The sequence below is a fragment of the Rattus rattus genome, chromosome 3 (genome assembly GCF_011064425.1).
Source record: "Rattus rattus isolate New Zealand chromosome 3, Rrattus_CSIRO_v1, whole genome shotgun sequence".
NCBI lineage: Eukaryota > Metazoa > Chordata > Mammalia > Rodentia > Muridae > Rattus > Rattus rattus.
Window position 1 is genome coordinate 219,748,124 of NC_046156.1, and position 20,026 is coordinate 219,768,149.

A 20,026-nucleotide genomic window follows, 5' to 3' on the forward strand; every position below is an offset into this window, starting at 1 on the left:
ATAAAAAAGTGAACTACGGGAAAGAGAAGGCAGAAGTTTAGCTCTGGAAAGCTCATCTTTGGAAAAATCTACTTGACTGCCTTGACTTCTTCAGTTGGTTCTACTTCATGCTGTGGGAACCTATGTTGCTGATGCTATCTCTATCTGCAACTATCTGTTCCTTTACTTAGAAGATTCACGCAAGGCGTGGGGGTCAGTAACTCCAGCTGAGTGCCTTAAAGGGCCTTTCCCAGTCAGTTTTGCCTATATGTTTTGAACTCTTAGTTTGATGATATTTTGCTACTTACGTATCTCTTGCTATATATTTTTATTTTAGGTTGATAAATAATAAACTTACTCATTCAAATCTGAAAGTACAGCTATCGTAGATCATTCTCTGTAGCTAACAAAACATATGCATCAAAGCTAGGCCAGGATTAAAACCTAACTGGAGGTAATATGATAATTTTGTTAAGATTATAGCCTGGAGACGCACTGGTTCAAATCATAGGTTTGGTACTTATTAACTGTTTGTAAACTTGGATAATGTACAAAGCTACTCCTGCCTCAACTTTATCGTCTGTAAAAGAAGCATAATACCCATAGTACTGTGAGGACTGAAGATCACATTGCATAGGAGACAGCAGGCAACCATAGATAATTTACATTTATAAGTAAATATATAAAAATGTGTGTCTGAATAGCTGCCTTTAGAGTTAGCTGGTCCTCTAGAATTCATTTACCTTTGAGTTAAAATAATAAAATTGGCCAGTGATCAGAATTTATATTATTCACAACTGAAAATAGGCTTTAAATCTTGTAATCACCAAAGTTTAATTACATTAAAGTACACATTGATTGACTTCTAATGCAATGTATTATTGTACCTAAGTCAGAAATGAATGATTTTTTATCTGTGTTCTTTTTGAAAATCTCTTTCTCTCCCTCTCCCTCTCCCTTTTCCTCCCTCTACTTCTATGTGTGTGTGTGTGAGTGTGTGTGTGTGTGTGTGTGTGTGTGTGTGTGTGTGAGAGAGAGAGAGAGAGAGAGAGAGAGAGAGAGAGAGAGAGAGAGAGTTCACACACAACACATATGCAGATACCTGCAGAAGCCAGAAGAGGACATTGGAGCTGGAGTTACAGAGCCATTGTAAGCCACCAGATGTGGGTACAGAGAAACAACTTCAGAATTCTAAAATAATAACAAGAACCCTTCCATCTCTACAACCTGTTTTGCTGTTTGCTTTTTTTTTTTTTTTTTTGGTCTTGTTTTGTTTTATTCTGTTTTTGAGACCAGGTAAATGACAGCTAGCTCTGCCTAGTCTTGAGTGTCTAAGATGTGACCTAGTGGCCTTGAACCACTAATGCTCCTGCTCCTGTCTCCCAAACACATGGAGTCACAAGCACATGCTAACATGATAGGTAAATACAGTAAAGAGCCAAGCTTCAGAGTCAGGTATACAATTTCATATGTCTATGTTACAACCTCTCAATTGCAATATAAAATGTATGCAAAGGGACAGGATTTTCTTTTATAAGTATTTAATAGTAAATATAAACTACTAGGCAGAAGATAAACACCTATGAGCATTCATGAACTGCTATATGAATGTGAGTCGCAAATAGGAATAGTGATTTTTTTAAAGCTAGTTATTATACGTAAAGAACATAAAATCTCCCTAAAAGCACGTATAATGTTTAAGATATAAGTTAAAAAAAAATAAGGTGACAATATTTGTAATACTCAGTGATTAATCAAACAGGAGGTTAGAAAGATCAACATGCTTACTTAAATATAGTTTTACTCTCAAAAGAGAAAAGGGCACTTTTCTGATGCTTTGGGGCTTTTAATTGAATATATGGCACTTTTCTTTTTAAAAAGATTTGTTTACACATGTATTTTATGTATATGGTTTTTTGTCTGCATGTATACCTGCACACCAGAAGAGGTCATTGAATCCCATTTTACTACAATTATAGCCAGTTGTGAGCTACCATGTGGGTGCTGGGAATTGAACTCATGACCTCTTGAAGAGCAGAGTGTTCTTAATCACTGTAGCATCTCTTTAGCCCCATTGTATTTTTCTTTATGGCAGACTCTAGACCTCTTTTGAGATTGACTGATTTCGAGAAAGAGGAAAAAAGTGATGAATGAATAACAAGGTGATGAGTGAACTCCCTTGAGGAAACTGCATTAGTCAAAAGTAACACTTTAAGATTCATTATGTGACACCTTTTGGGTCTTTGAATAAATGAGCATCTTTCCTCAAACTAGATATCTGTCAGAAGTAATTTCTATTTACAACTCCTCTGGGTAACTCCAAATCTCCATCCAAAGTTGTCCTGAATTATTCACAGTCAAAAGAGTTTGGAGTAAAGTCAGAGCATTCATTCCTTTCTGAAAGTATACCTTTCAAGAAACCAGGGTGACCAAACCTTGTGAATAGGAGACAGTAGAAACACTGCTGGATCACTGGCACAGAACCAGTTGTCTTCGGCCTTGCCTAGGAACGCTTGGGGACCCAAGATTGACTTCCATGTTGTGGACAGATCAAGGGAATGAAGACAGTAGGCAGGATCCTAGGGCCTTCTCCAGCCTCTAGGAGGATCAGGCACCACAGGAGTGGATGGGGATTTAGGGGTCAACTCCTGTCCACTTCTGGGTCCTACCAACATGCGGCAGGTAGCCGAGGGGCCGAAGGAGAAGAGAGGAAAAAGTCACTTACCAGTTTCTCTCTGTGGCGCGGATCCTGCAAGGGCCTCACGCGCTGGCTAGAATCCAGCAGTCCACAGCTCAGAGAACCCTGGCGACCGCTCGAGAGCGTCACTGACAACCACCCGGAAGTAGTAAACTGCTTCCGGGGACGCCGAGCGCGCGGCGGGAAATTATTTCCTAGAACCCAGATTATTGGAGCTGTGAGTACTACCGTGGTAGTCTTCGCTCTACCGCCGCCACCGGCAGCGCCCCACGAAGAAAACAGCTCTGAAGTTTCTTTCAGCCGGGAAGGTAAAGCGCCTCAGCTTGGAAGACGCCATTTACCGCGTTCTCAGGCAGCGCCTCTGACATCCTAGCTGGGCCGCGGAGGCGCTCGCGCTTTCCACAGCCGCGGTTCCTTCATGGCGAACTCGAGGCCGGCGCTGGCTCCTTTGGCCTGCTCGGCCGGATCCCGCAGACAGGTCCCTGGTGACCTCCGCAGCGCGCTCAGGCCGCTGCCTGATGCCCGGGCTCCGGGCGCTAGGCCGCCAGCGTCTCCAGTTTCCATAGAGCCGTCTAGGCTACCTCACCCCCTTGCCGGCTCCTGGACACCTTCAAACCTTAGCTTCCTTGAAGGTGGCAGGGATTCCCATGGCCTGCCTTCCATTAAGAGAAAAATCGAGAAATTTTTCTCTCGAGTAGAATTGTTTTTCACATTGAAACGAAATGAGCTTTTATCTCAGCGATATTGTAGGTTTTGAAGAGCAGCACGCGCACACCTTTCCTAAAGGCAGGGTCTGTGTTCCTGGGGTTCTGTCTGCTGCCTGAGTCCCGGGACAACTCTTGAGTGATCAAGCAGAAATGTATTCCACTTCCAAGGTCTGGCTAAATTGACAAATAGTGATTTGCCTTAATACTCCAAATCGAGATTTGCGACCTGTGGTCGATGGAACTTAATTTTAAATTCCCCAAGCTCTTTTGTGACAAATGACTATCCTCTACAGAGGAAAAAAAGGGAAAAAAAAATTCTTTTGAGACATTGGAAATGAACTGGATTCACAATATACAATTAACTTCTGTTTGTTTCTCTGTCACAACCCAGGTCTTACATTGATTTTCAAGTTCTTCCTGTGAATGGAATGTTTCTTGTTTTTTCTAGGAGTTCAGAACATAGCTGATCACTCGAGTAGATTTGTGTGAGAAGAAATGTGATTATTTGTAAATTAACATCAAGAATTTCGTTTCTTGAGTCAGAATGTTGAATCACTCAAATGTTTAGATTTAATTTAGATTAATATTCACTAAGCAATTAAACTTATATTGGACCTGTTTCCAAAGTTGAGATTTTTCTCATGCTTCATGGACTTAGGTGAAGATCAGTTATGTAATTTAGAATATTTTTGCTTTTGTAAAGCAGAAAGCTTAGATCATGGCAGTGTATGAAATAGTAGTTTGTTTTAATTCCTTTTCATAATCAAAATTAAGAGCAGTTAAAATTCCATTCCATGCATTCACAATTTCCATGGATGATCTTTGATTTTTAGGAACCCAATAGTATTTTCATTTTATTTCTTAGCTATATTATTTTACAAATCTTTCCAATGCTTTAAAAACCATGTTAAAAATAAATTCAGTTCTCCATAAGGTTAAAATCATAAAGCCAAAGGAGACTGAAGAATCTTTCAGAACTGTAGTGGAACATCACCTGTTCCTTTAATTGATTATAGCAAGATTATTTTGAATTTTAAAATATTTTATTTTTAATAATAAAATATGTTTGAAATTTTTCAATAATTGACCCAAATCTGTTTTGAAAGAAAAATAATAGAAACTTTTACCAAAAGAAAAGTAATAGTTCTCTTTAGAATATTCCTAGAAATGAGTGAATATTTTAGACATTGGTATTATGTTTTTGAAAATGATGAAAATTGTTTAAGTTTTTTTTCATTTTGTTGCTCTAAATGTCTCCTTCCCCATGTAGTAGATTCTCTTTCATATTACCTTCCTGTTGTACTGATAAAAAATAGATTGCTTTGTAAAATTGCCTCAAAAAATTGTTTAAGAGAAGTAGATTAAATCTAAAATTTAAGCCAGGTTGCCATTGTAGAAAAGGCATAACCTTTCCATAGTAACAGGTTTATCTTTGAGTCTTGGTTTCAATATTTATACAAAGATTGAATCCTTAAGGTAGGTTTCTTTATTTTTTTCTCTACCCTTGGTACCAGGGATTGACTAGATATTTATTTCCTTATCTAGCTTAAATTAGGTGTAATTTCTAGCATTTTTACCAGTATGTTATATTCTCATCTATATTTAGGTAGATAAATAAATATATATGAAGTGTATAGACTTGTAGATCATACTATGTCCTTAATAAGAATTAAATTAATCATTTTAATTAATTAATCTTAGAATAGTGTTTTTCTTACAGAAAGCTGTCTTTGTACAGTTTGCTTCCTAAGGACTCCTTTAATCCTAAATTAAAAGTTTTAGTCCAGCCAGCACCATATATGGTGTTGGATAGATGGGAGTATTTCTACATTTTTCTTCAGGCGCCTACTATTTTTTCTTACCACAGTATCATTTTGTTAATTGTCTGTTGTCAAAATCTCCATTAAAGGAATTAATGACTACTCCTTTTCCTAGACTCAATAATATTTCAGATATCTCATCACTAGAGACTTGGAGTTTTTTGTTTCGGTTTATCTTTTGTGTGTTGCTTATAGAGTGAACCTAGTCTTACACATGCTACGTAGATGTTATAGCATTGAGCTCCATCCCCAATCCCTCCATACCTCAGCTAAATAATTAGTCATATTGTGGGACAGGAAGTAAGATTACTTCTTTTCATATTTATTTTGTGTGTGCCTGTGAATATATGTTCTATCTGGGTATTTAAGCTAAATCAGGTCTTTAGGCTTGGTGGCAAGAGCCGTTACCTGCTGAGCCATCTCCTTGCCACTAGCATGTTTTAAAACAAATTTCAAAGGTCTGGTTCCTAGGCCAGGATTCTAACACTCCACCTGGAATTAAACAGTTCAAAACCAGCAGAATATCACTCACATAGTATGAGTACTAAGATAGGAATATATGCTTTGCAGCATTGTAAAGCAGAAATCCAGAGCTTTGGCCATAGTCAATTTCATTGTAATTTTAAGTTTAAATTTAATTTTTCAGTTAAATCTTTGAAAATTTGAATTCAAAGCAGTGAAATTAACTATCCTAGAGACTTGTATATGCTTTGTAAAAGACATTATAATACAGAATAGGAAAGATTTGTCCTCACTTGTTCCAGGGACTTTGTTAGGCACCCTGGCTTCTCTTTTCTGAAGCAATTTTTTAGCCAACTGTTGATCCTACTGTCTCACCTACCCCACTTGCCTATCTTGTCCCATAGGGTCTCACTCTGTGTCCATGCTGACCTGTCTTGTAGTCATTGTTCTGCCTCAGCCTGAAACCTTTCTTGTATTACCTATATTCCTGCCTTGATTTTGTTGTTGTTGTTGTTTTTGGGGATTTGTTTGTTTTTGAGACAGAGTCTCATTGTAGCTGTTGTTGATTTGGAACTCACAATGTAGACCAACCACTCTGGCTTAAATCAGAGATCCACCTGCCTCTGCCTCCCAAGTGCTGGAATTAAAGCTGTACTCCACCATGCCTGACTGTTTCTACTTTTCTTTCTAAATTTTCTTTTTAACATATTGTAGCTCCATTCTTCAAACATGTTCCAGTGCTGGCATATTGTAAAGAATTCAAATGTTCTATTTAAAAACTTAGGGTAGAAAATACATGATCACAGTAATGAGAACTGTAGGTTTCCTGGTGCTTCTGGCTGACACCAACTGTCAAAGAATTTCAGGCATCAAGGATAGGCCATGGTGAGAGATATTTTAAGAAAGTCCACACCACAGCAACAGTTGCTTACTATGTATAAAGGGGCAGCTGTGTTCATAGGCACTGTCTCCTTAGTTTTGTGTTTTGTATGGCTCAGGGCAAGTACATTTTAAAGAATTATTAGAAGGAAGTCTTTAAAATACTACTACAAAGAACTTTTATAACTAGAAATGTAGTGATGTAAATTATTATAAAGATAAACATTTAGTTACTAAAAATGAATGGTCTCTTTTCTCCTCTTGTATGTAATATTGTCCTCTGTGTTGGTGCTTGGAGGTTCATATCTACCCGTCTCTTACTGCCCCCTCACCTGGGAAGATATGTAATGTTTCTAGAAATGCTGCTGGTATTAACTGTTATGGAATGCTTGTTCTTTCCTGATTTAAAGATCTTTAGAAGCAAGCTCTCAGTTCTCCATACTTCAGAACATACCACCTACATAAAATTCAATCCCACTTCAATTGCCTTGCTTTTTGACATACAGAGTTAAAAATCATGGCTTCCTCTCAAAACTGGCTTGAGATCTATAAAAAACACTGGTTAACTACCAAGACAGTATTTATAGATACATTGAATTTTACTTGGTTATTTCTAAAACAATGTATCATTTTCCAAATAAAATTATTAACGGGTTTGCTTAAGTAATTCCTTTGAGTTTATAAAAAGTGTCTTTTTCTCCTAATTTCAGGCTATATAATACAAATGTATTTTCTTGCATTAAGGGCATGTTTGTAGTGTTCTCTTTTAACTCATTAACACATCAGGCTGTTGTTTACTGTTTTCTTAATCATGCAAGATATGGAAAAACTAACAAACTAGAACTCTTATATATGAAATGCATCCATAGTCTATATTACCATGTTTATGTAACATTAAGTGTCCCATGTAGTCATGTATATTTAATGTCATAGGCAATCTTTGTCATATAGTATGATATTCAGAAATATTGCTATGTTATACCTCAGGTTAATAACATAATTACAAAAGGCAATTAAATTAGTCTTGCCTTTCTAAAAACCTTTCCAAGGTTTATAGTTCTCTGAAAGTTAACTAAAACACCTCCTGTTTTTCTGATAAACTTGTGAATAAATGTCTTACTTTCTGATTTGTTTTTGAACATGTATGTGTTCATACTGTTTGAATCAAGATATCGTGTTTTATCACTTTGGTTTCTTCCTTTTCCTGATTTACATGAAAAGTTTCTGTTTCATATTATTTTCAAAATAAGGAAATTACTTTAAAAATAATTTTGTGTTTTCTGCTGCTGTATATAGTTATTCTTATTTTCATTATTATGAGACATTGTTTAGCAGAAAATGTTGCTAAATATGTGGAGCTGATTATTGCCATCAAAAGGTATACTATAAAGACAAGATTTATGGTTAAAAAACTTATATATGCATATATATACATAAATAATTTCGATACAATCTAATGCTTTAACAATTTATACCTCAAAACAAAATATATTAAAATGTCACTTAATTCAGAATTTGAAGTAGCAATTGCTGATATGAAAAGAGCAGAGTATAATAGATGTTCTTTTATTTCTATATAACATGTAATTTTCATAAAGCATAGGCAATGTTTAAAGGCAACTTGTTGGCAATGGTGTTACAGCAATTTTATATTTACTCCTTTTTGATTATTGGGGATAACAAGACATGGGAATTGATTGCAGTGTCCCTTTCATAGTAGGCAAGTGCTTGAATCCTGAGCTTCACTCTGTCCCTATCCCAATCACAGTTATCCCATAACAGTTTTAATGCCTCATGTTTTCAATAGGTAAGATTTTAAGTTTTAAAAACTACTCTAATTCTTCTCCTTTTTGTAATATTTTTTAAAATGGCCTGCTAACTAGTTTTGAAAATTTTTACTTATAAATACATAGAAAAAAATACAATTTGGAAAATACATACTATTTTTAAAAATCATAGCCTCTCATAACTGGTTTTTGAGATCTATAAAAACGTTGGTCAAATACCAAGACAATTGTTTTAGATACATTGAATTCTACTTGGTTATTTCTAAAACAATGTATCATTTTCTAAATAAAAATTGCTAAAAGATTTTCTTAAATCCTTTAAATTAATTAAAACAGCTTTCTCCCCTAGTTACAGGCATATGCTGTATAATACAAGTGCACTATGTGGGTTTAGATATTTTTGAAACTAATGTTTTTTCATAAACTACATTCTTTATAAAATTCATCTATATTGCTAGTCTGTATTATTTGGTATTGTCATTCAAGCATTACCTATATTAACCTTGAAAATAATTTTTAGAATTAATACAGTAAAAAGATCCTTGCTCAAGGAAATAATTGTGTCTTTACTGATCCTAGAATTTTATAAATATATTTTTTCATTTGATACATGCACATCAATGTACATTTTATAATTGTGTCCTAGTGCCCTAAAACTTACAGTGAAGTTTGTTTGAAAGTCTCATTCATAAAGATATTTATGTTTTGCATCTGGGTTTCAGTATTTTAGAGGCTGGCACTGTATACCTGTTGCCTCTTTTGGTGTCATGGCAAATACTGAAGACAGTTATGTTGAGGTCTTGATATCAGCTTTTACTGACTAAGAATGGGTTTGAGAGATGTGGCTTTGATGTGCAGCTCTACTGTGCTCTTTAACATATGACCTGTGAACTGTTGTGCCCATGCAATTCAAGGCTTCAGTGTGTCAGAAAGCATTAAGATGAACTGTTTCTCAGATATGCACATATGCTTTAGGAGCTTCTTCCAAGCATGGGAAAAGGTAAAATGGGGAACTGTATGGTTTATAGTGAAACTTTCATTCTTAGGCCAGAATAAATTTTGGGGTGTTGGTTGGGGGGATAGTATGTGTATCTGTGTAAGTGTGTTCTCTCTCTCTGTCTCTCTCTGTCTTTCTGTCTCTCTGTCTCTCTCTCTCTCTCTCTCTCTCTCTCTCTCTCTCTGTGTGTCTGTGTGTGTGTGTGTGTGTGTGTGTGTGTGTGTGTGTGTGTGTGTGTGTGTGTAGTAATCCTGATATGTTGCAGAGTTTTGGTTCCAGGACTCTGCTCAGGTACCAAACTTTGATCATCTAAATCACATATCCCCTTTCATACTTTAAGCCATCTCTCAAGAATTTAAAATTTCTAAAGTAGTTTATATTCTGTGTAAATAATTGTTACTTTATTTTGATTATGGAATAGTGTTGAGAAGAAAAAAACCCTTTATTATTAGTTTAAATTCAAGGTTCCCCCCAAATATTTTACATCTATATTGTATAGGTATGGAACTCATGGGTATGTAACCTTGTTTTAGTCCTTCAAAATGAAATGCTGTAAAACATTCTTCGCTTACTTCTTTGTTCAAATTCCTACACTTTTTAAACTTTTTTTCTGATGTACATTGATTGAATCCAGGGCCATATTCTTACTTAGTATATATACTCTGCTCAACAATTAAAGGTAACTGATTTTTCTGAGAAGCAATTGTTTCTTCGAATGTTGAGAATAGCAACTATTTTTGTTCTGACTATGGTATGAGATCCTATTCTGCAGGTACTGCAACAAAAAATGTCAGAGAAACAAAAGTTACTGGAAATTCATTTATATGCTATCCTTTTCTCCAGAGCAAAACATAATTTTCTCAAGGTGTTGTCTATCATTCTAACCTAATTTGAACAAACAAACATATTTTAATTAGAAGACCTATGAATTAGATAACACCTTAAACGCAAAATACTTTGTGAATTGTATTTCATATGAGTTGAGGTCCCATGAAAATGAAGTTGAGTTATACCATGTGGTTTTTCTTTTTACCTTTTGATAAAATTAATATACACATCAGAAATATATTGTGGTATTTGGACACACACCCATTTAAGGGAGACTGTGTGTGGAGGGTGGGGAGAGAAGAAACTAGAAATGTAGAGTGGACACAAGAGTTGGAGTCTTTGTGTCTGTCTCTTAAATTATTTGATATAAATACTGTAGAAATATGAGTTCTGTCGGTAACCATGCTCATATTTACATAGACTCCTATGGTTGTGTAAACAGTCATATTCAGTAGTGTGTTTTAATGGAAAATAATACAATACCGGAGGATATTAATGGTAAAACAACAACGAAAATTCACTTAAGATTTTGAGAAATTAACTTGAAAGTGGTTTTTATTGTAGTAACTATATTTAACATCATTGTTTACAAGTAAGCTTCACATGTTTAATTCATAATCTATTTCATGGTTTTAGTTTCTTTTTAGTACTCACAATTAAGAAAAAATAAAGCAACCTTATGCATACTGTTTAACATCTGCTATCTTCTGTATGTGTCTGTGCTAGATGGAAGATGGTGCCACCAAACATATCATCCAGATGACAGGGTTTAAGATGGAGGAGAAGGAAGCTCTAGTCAAGTTGCTTTTAAAGCTAGATTGCACTTTTATAAAGAGTGAGGTGAGTACAGAAACCTACAAAACCTTCAACATAGAGACAAAATTCAAATTGACTTAAGAGCCATAAAAATGCCCTTTGATACTGTAAGAATAAAAGTGTTTTAGTAAGAAATTCTCTCTGTAGTAACATTGCTTCATATGGGTTCTTCCAGAAATATAAAAACTGTACACATCTTATAGCTGAACGCCTGTGCAAGAGTGAGAAGTTTTTAGCAGCTTGTGCTGCAGGTAAGTAGACTCCTCTCTAACTCATGAAAAACTTCATGTTAGAGAAAGAAGCATTTTAAGTCTCTAGAATCATATTATGCTTATAATATCAGATATGCATATATTATTTTTAAAAAGATTTGTTTGATTTCTGCTTTATTCTGATTAAAATTTTCCAACACAGGGAATTATTAAATAGAAATACTTTGTCCAGATTAAGTTTTAGTTTAGATGCTTTATTTAAGAAAAATATCTTAAAAGATTGAGACAAAATGCCCAAACCTTAAAGTGTTCCTAGATCTCAGCCTGTAGTCACTTTTGTTTCCCACCATCTCATTACAAATAAGCATGGTTTCTTCTTCGGGGTTGTTCTTCCTCTGTCAGTGCCGGGAAGCAGTGGCGTCCTATTTTATTTTTCTGAGATACCCAAGTTGAGATTTGGTTTATTCAGCTCACCTTTTCTCACCACTGATACATGTAAGCTTTCTTCTGTGGTGATTGATTGTGTCTTACCAAAGAAATATTTGGATTCATCACTAACCTTTACAAACAAAACTATGCATTGTTTCTGAAGGTCATTGGTGCCCAGAAAAACAGAACATGTATGCTTCCTATAAAATTCACCAACTCAATAAATTTAATATGACAATACTACAAATGTTACACATTTCATTTTAAAACTTCATAGTTCACCTTTTAAGGCAGTGTGTCGTAAAAAAGATTATATACAATGCTCAGTGATATTGAAGTCCTCTTGAAATTTGTTTTAAAAATAATTTTGGCAGACTGTCATAATCTCATGTATAAAAAGGATGTCTTTTAGTTGTTATTTAATCTTTATTGTTTATCATTTAGCAGAATTAAAATTCTTTTGTGACAGACAATTCATTTGCTTTCTAGGAAAATGGGTATTAACAAAGGATTACATAATTCATAGTGCCAAAAGTGGCAGATGGCTTGATGAAACAACTTATGAATGGGGATATAAAATTGAAAAAGACTCCCATTATTCACCTCAAATGCAATCTGCACCTAAAAGATGGCGTGAAGAGCTGAAACGGACTGGTGCTCCTGGGGCCTTCCACAGATGGAAAGTTGTTCTCCTTGTTAGGGCAGATAAGCGGAGTGACTCTCTTGTAAGGTAGGAGGGATTTCTTAAATTTGAAGAAGTGAATGAATTCTTGTTTCTATGAATACCTCTTAATAGGTATGTTTAATTATTAGTTAAAATGAGATGCTTAGGGAAAGTTATTCTTACAACTAAGAAATTTATTTTTAGTTAATATATTTTTTGAGAACTTCATGCATCAACACTGCATCTACATCACTGCTACCCCATCCACCATCCAGCTCCTTTACCCACCCACTCCCATAATTAAAGATCATTTCTTCATGATCCTTACATGTGCACACGTACACATCCATACATGTGTATGTAATCCAGAGTTCATTCAGTCTTGTACATGTGTTCAGGGCTGTATCTCTCGGATGAGCCATTGTGCCCAAGCGTATGAGTCTCTTAGTGAAACAAAATTTGTTTTGTAGATGGGTTTTGATTATTCTAATCTCTATTTTAGTTCCGTGTTATTTCATTTGGCCAACTCAAGCAAAACAAGAGAAGAAAGCACTGCTTAGGAAGTTTTCATTTTGAAGCATTCTTAAACTTTTGTTAATTTCTCATTGTATTACCTGAGAGGCTAGCTTAGGGTTTATATAACACTGTCTTTGTGGTTCGTACTATCTCCACCATAATTTAATTTCACTATTAAATATAAGGAATGTTTGTCTCTGAATGTGTGTCTATAGATGCTCATACCCATGCATGCATCTGCAGAGGAGCGGGCTCACATCTTTCTCATTACTCTTCATTCTTATTTTTCGAGAAATGTTCTCTCACAAAACCCAGGGCTTGCTGATGTGGCTAGGCCCACGGCTGGCTGGACAAGCCCTTGGATTCCTTTTGTCTCTTTTCCAGTGCTAGACTTAGAGGTGGACACCTCTGTTCCTGGATTTTGACATGGATTCTGGGGATCCAAACTCAGTTTCTTATGCTTGTGTGATAAGCACTTACCCACCAAGCCATCTCCCCATCACTTTAAAAGAATATTTTTTTAAAGACTTCTGATTGCCTAAACTGTATTCTGAGCCTTTTCTTTTTTCTTTTTTTATTAAATCAGGGGTAGAACCTTAACTGTTTTACCTAAATATTTATAAGCAATAAGATGCACCCATCTTAGGTATACATGGAATGTGATGCTATTATCAGGTAAGGATACCTAGGTAGTGTTTGCTGCTGTACAACTCTTACATACTAACTGATAATATAGCAGTCTCCATTCCATCCAAGGGCACAGAGGTTTTATGTGTTGATTACTGTGGGGTGAATATGGAGATCCTCCCCCCCAAGACTTTCAGTAGTTAAACAGTCTGATTTATTCTTTCCTGTCTTCTATGATTTGGAGAAGATCATTGTAAGCAGTTTGAATTGAGGGTGGGGTGGGAGTACTGTTGGTTTATTTTGGTTGTTGTGGATATTTGTTTTTACTAGTGATTATCATTTATATTTTTCCTTCTATGTTGTTCCCCTGGAACTCCATTATATGTATTGTAGAATATTGATTTTATTTAGTATTTTAATTTATCTTCACTTCAGTAATTTTTCAGTTGTTTTAATTCCACTAAGAAATTCTTCCCTTATGTATTACAGCTTATCAGTGGTCATTAAGAACATGCTAATACTTATGTAATGAACCCTCTGTTAACTAAAACCTAAAAGGATATGTATACTTGCTGGACATGGGGCCTACCCTGAAGTGAGTGGTTACAATGCCCTATTGAGACTCTACCAGAGAAAACAAATTTCGCCTTTGCAAATGGATATCAGTCAGTGACAGGAAGTGCCTTGGTTAAGGGTGTGAGCCCTTTTCCACTTTCCTCTTTTAGGACTAGGATCGCCTCTGGTTTGACTCTGTACAGGCTTTATGCATGCTGCCACAGTTACCTCTCAGTTATTATGTGATCTGTTCTGCTGTGTCTGGAAATCACTGTGTCCTTGGAGTCATGCATTCCCTCTGGCTCTGACATTCTTTCTGCTACCTCCTGCATCTTATATCCCTCAGCCCTAAAGGGAGGATTTGATGTTCCATTTAAGTTTGAGTGCTAATTCTACAATCTCTTAACTGTCTGCATGCTGTTCACTTGTGGGTTTCTGTGTTCTCATCTACTGTGAGAAAAAGCTTCGAAATTGATGTGTTAGTGAGGCACTAATCTATGAGTATGGCAGAATGTCATAAGGAGTTATGTTATTGCTATGTTTCATTAGTAAAACAATAGTATTTGTTTCCCCACCACCCCATGACCCCATGGCCTATCTACTCTCATGTTCTTGATCACCCTATCACTAGTGGTTCGTTATTGCTGCATTTATACCACTATTGTACTAAATTATCTTGCAGGCAAGTTATATTTGTAGATCACAGGGTTTGTAGCTGAGTTGGTATTTACCTTTCTCGTTGGGTAATGTGAGGAATACCTTCCTGTACCATCAACACTAGTCATAGGGGTTGAAGCTTAGATACTAGCTGGACTTCTTGGTGTTCTGTGAGATATATAAGTATTGTCTTCAGCAATAGAGCCTTACTATCAGTTTGGGAAGAAAAAACAATAATCTCTGCAGTACCTTGAAATACTTGGGGACTTCCTTGGCCAATGACTCAACGAAATAAATCCCATTCCTGAACCTGGAAATTATACTTGGTGGCAATTCTGACTGGTATGAGATGAAAACTCAAGAGTAGTTTTAATTTCATTTCTTGTTTCTTGTATTTCATCCTTTGAGAGCTCCAGTTAATTTTTCATGACGATAATTTTTTATATTTATATATTTATGTATTTATTATATATTATATATAACATATATATATATATATATATACATACACACACACACACACACACACACACACACACACACACACACACACACACACACACACACACACACACACATATTCAAAACACCAAGACGTCTAACTGGTATCTAAGCTTCATGTGTGGCATTAAGTTGCTAATGTGAGAGATCTTTCCAATCATTTAATCTATAAACTTATGTTTTAGAACCGCCTTCATTGTATTCCATGAGTTTAAGTTTGTTGTCTTTTTATTTTAATTTAGTTCTAGAAATTTTTAAATTCCTTCTTGATTTCCATTTTGGTCCACTATTCATTCAGTAAGTTAGTTCAGTTTCCATGAATTTATACTTTCCCGTGTTGATATTTAGCTTTTTTTAGTCCATGGAAGTCAGATAAGATGAAGGTTGTTATTTCAAATTTCTTGTTATCTTTTGAGACATACTTTGTTTCAAATATATAATCAGTTTTGGAGAAAGTTCCATGAGCTCTTGAGAAGCTACTTTTTGTGTTTGCTTAAAATGTTATGTGAATATTTGCTAAATCTATTGATTTATGCTGTCATCTAGCTCCAGCATAGCTCCAGCATTAGCTCTCTAACTTTTGTCTGGATGAACTACTGGGGAGAGTGGGGTATAAAAGAATCTGCTGTTATTCTATTTTTAAGTGTCAGTATTGTGTTGGTTAGATATGGGTTTGGGATACACATAAAGATGGATCATGTTTTCTAATCTACTTTGTTATTCTGTGCTTTATTGGAGAATTGAGATCATTAGTATAGAGCATCATCACTAATCACTGTTTAATTTTTCCTGTATTTTTCTTAGATGTGGGTTTCTTCCCTCTTTTTTGATTTTATGGTCTAAGATTATTTATTCCTTTCATCTAATTAAAAAATGGTTAACTTTTTCAGATTTAAGCTTTCCTTCTAGTGCCATCAAAAGCTGAATTGATAGATTTGCTTAAATTTGGTTTTATCCTAGAATGCTTTTTTCTTAACATCTATGGTGATAGATAGTTTAGCTGGGTATAGATAATTTTGCTGGTACCTGTGTTTATCAGAATTTGTAGACCATCCATCTCGCCTTTCTGGCCTCTAGAATATCCTTTGAGAAGTCAGGTATTATTTTAGTTAGCCTAATACGGAATTTAACCTTTTTCTCATGCAACTTTTAATATTCTTTCTTCTTTACATTTAGTGTTTTGATTATATATCACAGACTTTTTTTTCTAGTTTATCTTGTGTTCTCTTTCTTTCTTTCTTTCTTTCTTTCTTTACTTTTTAAACTTTTCTGCTCTGCTTTAATCTTTTTAATCTGCTTCTGTCTCAATCAGCTGCTTGATGGGCCTCTCAGAGGGCAGCCATGCTAGGCCCCTGTCTATTAGCACACCATAGCATCAGTAATACTGTCAGGCTTTGGAGTTGGGTCCCACTTTGGGCCACTAACTGGACCTCCTTTTCCTCAGTCTCTTCTCCATTTTTATCCTTGCAGTTCTTTTAGAAGGAAACAATTCTGGGTCTGAGTTTTTCCACTGTGGGATAACATTCCCATTGCTCCATATGATGAGTTATGAGATACATAACTCAGAACGTTATTTTCTAGTTCATTCATTTGCCTGCAAAACTGAAGATATCCTTGTTCTTAATAGCTAAATAGTATTCCATTGTGTAAATGAACCACATTTTCTGTATCCATTCTGCTGTAGGGCCATCTGGGTGGTTTCCAGCATCTGGCTATCACAGATAAGGATGCTATGAAAATAGTGGAGAACATGCGCTTATGGTATGGTGGGATATCTTTTTGGTGTAGCCCCAAGAATGATATAGCTGGGTCTTCAGATCTATTTTCAGTTTTTTGAGAAACTTCCAGATTGCTGTCCAGAGAGGTTGTACACCTTGGCAATACCACCAGCAATGAAGGAGTGAGTGTTCCTCATTCTCACCAACATGTCGTGATCTTACCCATTCTGATTGGTGTAAACTGGATTTCAGGGTCATTTTGATTTGCATTTCCTTGATGACTTAGGACTGTGAACATTGCCTTAAGTGCTCAGCCATTCCTTTGTTGTGAATTCTCTGTTTAGTTCTATACCCCATTTTCTGATTGGTTTATTTGGTTTTTTTGGAAGTTGCCTTCTTGAGTTCTTCTTTCCAGTTTATAGATTGCCCATTTCTCGTATTGATTATGTCCTTTGCCTTACAGAATGTCTTCAGTTTCGGCCTTTGCCATTGAATTTCTGGGAAATTTCCCCCAATGCCCATGAGTTCAAGGCTTTTTTCCACTTTATCTTCTCTTAGATTCAGTGTATTTGGTCTTATATTGAATCCTTTATCACTTGGACTTGAGCTTTGTGCAAGGTGACAAATATGGTTCTATTTTCATTTTCTACATACAAACTGTCAATTAAACCAGGACCATTTATTAAATATGCTTTCTTTTTTCTATTGTATATTTTTAACTTCTTTGTTAAAGATCAACTGTCCAAACGTATCTGGGTTTATTTCTGGGTCTTCAATTCTATTCTACTTGTCAACTTGTCTGTCCCTGTATCAATACCATGCACTTTTTATCACTATTGGTCTATAGTACAGTTTGAGGTCAGAGATGATGATTTCCCCCAGAACATTTTTTTATTGCTAAGAATTATTTTCACTACCCTGGGTTTTTTTTTGTTGTTGTTGTTTTTTTGTTTGTTTGGTTTTTTTTTTGGTTTTCTATATGAAATCCAGACTTGTTTTTTCCATGTCTGTGAAGAATTGTTTGGGAAATTTGATGGGGATTCTGTTGAATCTGTAGATTGCTTTTGGTAGGATGGCCATTTTTACTATGTTAATCCTACCAATCCATGAGCATGGGAAATCTCTCCATTTTCTGAGGTCTTCTTCGCTTTCTTCAGAGACTTGAAGTTCTTGTCATACAGATCTTTCACTTGTTGGTTAGAATCACACCAAGATATTTTATATTATTTGTGACTATTTTGAAGGGTGTTGTTGCCCTATTTTCTTCCTCAGTCTGTTTATCATTTGCATAAAGGAAGGCTACTGATTTGTTTGAATTAATTTTATATTTGGCCACTTTGCTCAAAGTTGTTTGTCAGCTTTAGAAGTTATTTGGTAGAATTTGTGGGGTCACTTATGAATATTATCATATCATCTGCAAATAATGATACCCTGACTTCTATGCCAATTTGTATCCCTTTGATCTCCTTTTATTGTCTAATTGCTCTGACTAGAATTTTGAGTACTATATTGAATAGATAATGGAAGAATGGGGAGCCTTATCTTGTTCCTGATTTTAGAGGGATGGCCTAAAGTATCTCTCCATTTAATTTGATGTTGGCTGTTGGTTTGTCTTATATTGCTATTCTAGGTATGGACTTAGAATTCCTGATTTCTTGAACACTTTTTACATGAAGGGGTGTTGTATTTTGTCAAATACTTTTTTTAGTATCTAATGAGATTATCATGTGATTTTTTTTTCTTTGAGTTTGTTTAAATAGTGGATTATATAAATGGATTTTCTTTTATTGAACCAACTTTTCATCCATGGGATGAAGCTACTTGATCATGATGAATGACAGTTTTGATGTATTCTTGCATTTGGTTTACTAGAATTTTATTAAATATTTTTGAATCAATATTCATAAACAAAATTGGTCTTAGGTTTTCTTTCTTCATTGGGTCTTTGTGTGGTTTATATATCGGAGTAATTGTGGCTTCACAGAATGAGTTGGGTAGTCTTCCTTCTGTTTCTATCTTATGGAATAGTTTTAGGAGTATGGGTATTAGCTCTTCTTTGAAGGTCTGGTAGAAGAACTCTGTACTAAAGCCATCTGGCCCTGGGCTTTTTTTGGTTGGGAGGTTTTAAATGACTTCTTCTCTTTCCTTGGGGGATATAGGCCTGTTTAGATAGTTTGCCTGCTCTTGATTTGACTTTGGTATGCAGTATCTGTCTAGAAAATCATCCATTTCATCTAGATTTTTCCAGTTTTGTTCAATATAAGCTTTTTTTAATAGGATCTGATTTTTTTTTTAATTTCCTCAGTTTCTGTTGTTATGTTTCCTTTTTCATTTCTGATTTTGTTGATTTATATACTGTCTCCGTGCCCTTCAGCTAGTTTGACTAGGGGTTTATCTATCTTGTTGATTTTTGTCAAAGAACCAGCTTTTCATTTTCTTGATTCTTTGTGTCCTTCTCTTTGTTCCTATTTGGTTAATTTCACCTCTGAGTTTGATTATTTCCTACCATCTACTCCTCTTGGGTGAGTTTGCTTCTCTTTGTTTTAGGACTTTCAGGTATGCTGTTAAATTGCTAGGTAGGATTTCTCCAATATTTTTAGGAGGACACTTAGTCTATGAATTTAAGTGTTAGCACTGCTTTCATTGTGTCCCATGAGTTTGGTATGGTGTGCCTTCATTTTTCATTAAATTCTAAAAAGTCTTTAATTTTTTTTATTGCTTCTTTGACCAAGTTACCATTGTGTTGCTCAACTTCCATTTGTATGTGGACTTCCTGTCGTTTTTGGATTATTATTAAAGACTAGCCTTAGTCCGAGGTGATCTGATAGGATGCATGGGATTATTTCATCTTCTTGTATCATTTGACGCTTGTTTTATGACTGATTTTATGGTCTATTTTGGAGAAGGTATCAGAAGGTGCTGAGATGAAGGTATATTCTTTGGTTTTATGATGAAATTTTATGTATATATCTGTTAATTCCATTTGGTTCATAGCTTCAATGTGTCTCTCTTTAGTTTCTCTTCCAATGGCCTGTCTATTAGTGAGATTGGGGTTTTGAAGTCTCCCACTATTATTGATTGGTGTCCAATGTAGAGTTTTAGCTTTAGTAAAGTTGTTTTTTTGAATGTGGATGCCCTTTCACTTGGGGCATAGATGTTCAGAATTTAGCCTTT

At 35.3% G+C, this 20,026-nt stretch overlaps 1 protein-coding gene across 1 annotated transcript in view; it reads left to right on the forward strand.

The window, feature by feature from the left end:
• Window positions 1–2,871: 2,871 nt before the first annotated feature.
• Slf1 (SMC5-SMC6 complex localization factor 1) overlaps window positions 2,872–20,026 on the forward strand; it is an 87,571-nt gene continuing 70,416 nt past the window's right edge. The window contains exons 1-4 of the mRNA XM_032899107.1: window positions 2,872–2,985; window positions 10,884–10,997; window positions 11,149–11,224; window positions 12,104–12,344. Of these exons, the coding sequence (XP_032754998.1) occupies window positions 10,884–10,997; window positions 11,149–11,224; window positions 12,104–12,344 (431 nt within the window). The 5' untranslated portion in view covers window positions 2,872–2,985. The remainder of the gene's footprint in view (window positions 2,986–10,883; window positions 10,998–11,148; window positions 11,225–12,103; window positions 12,345–20,026) is intronic.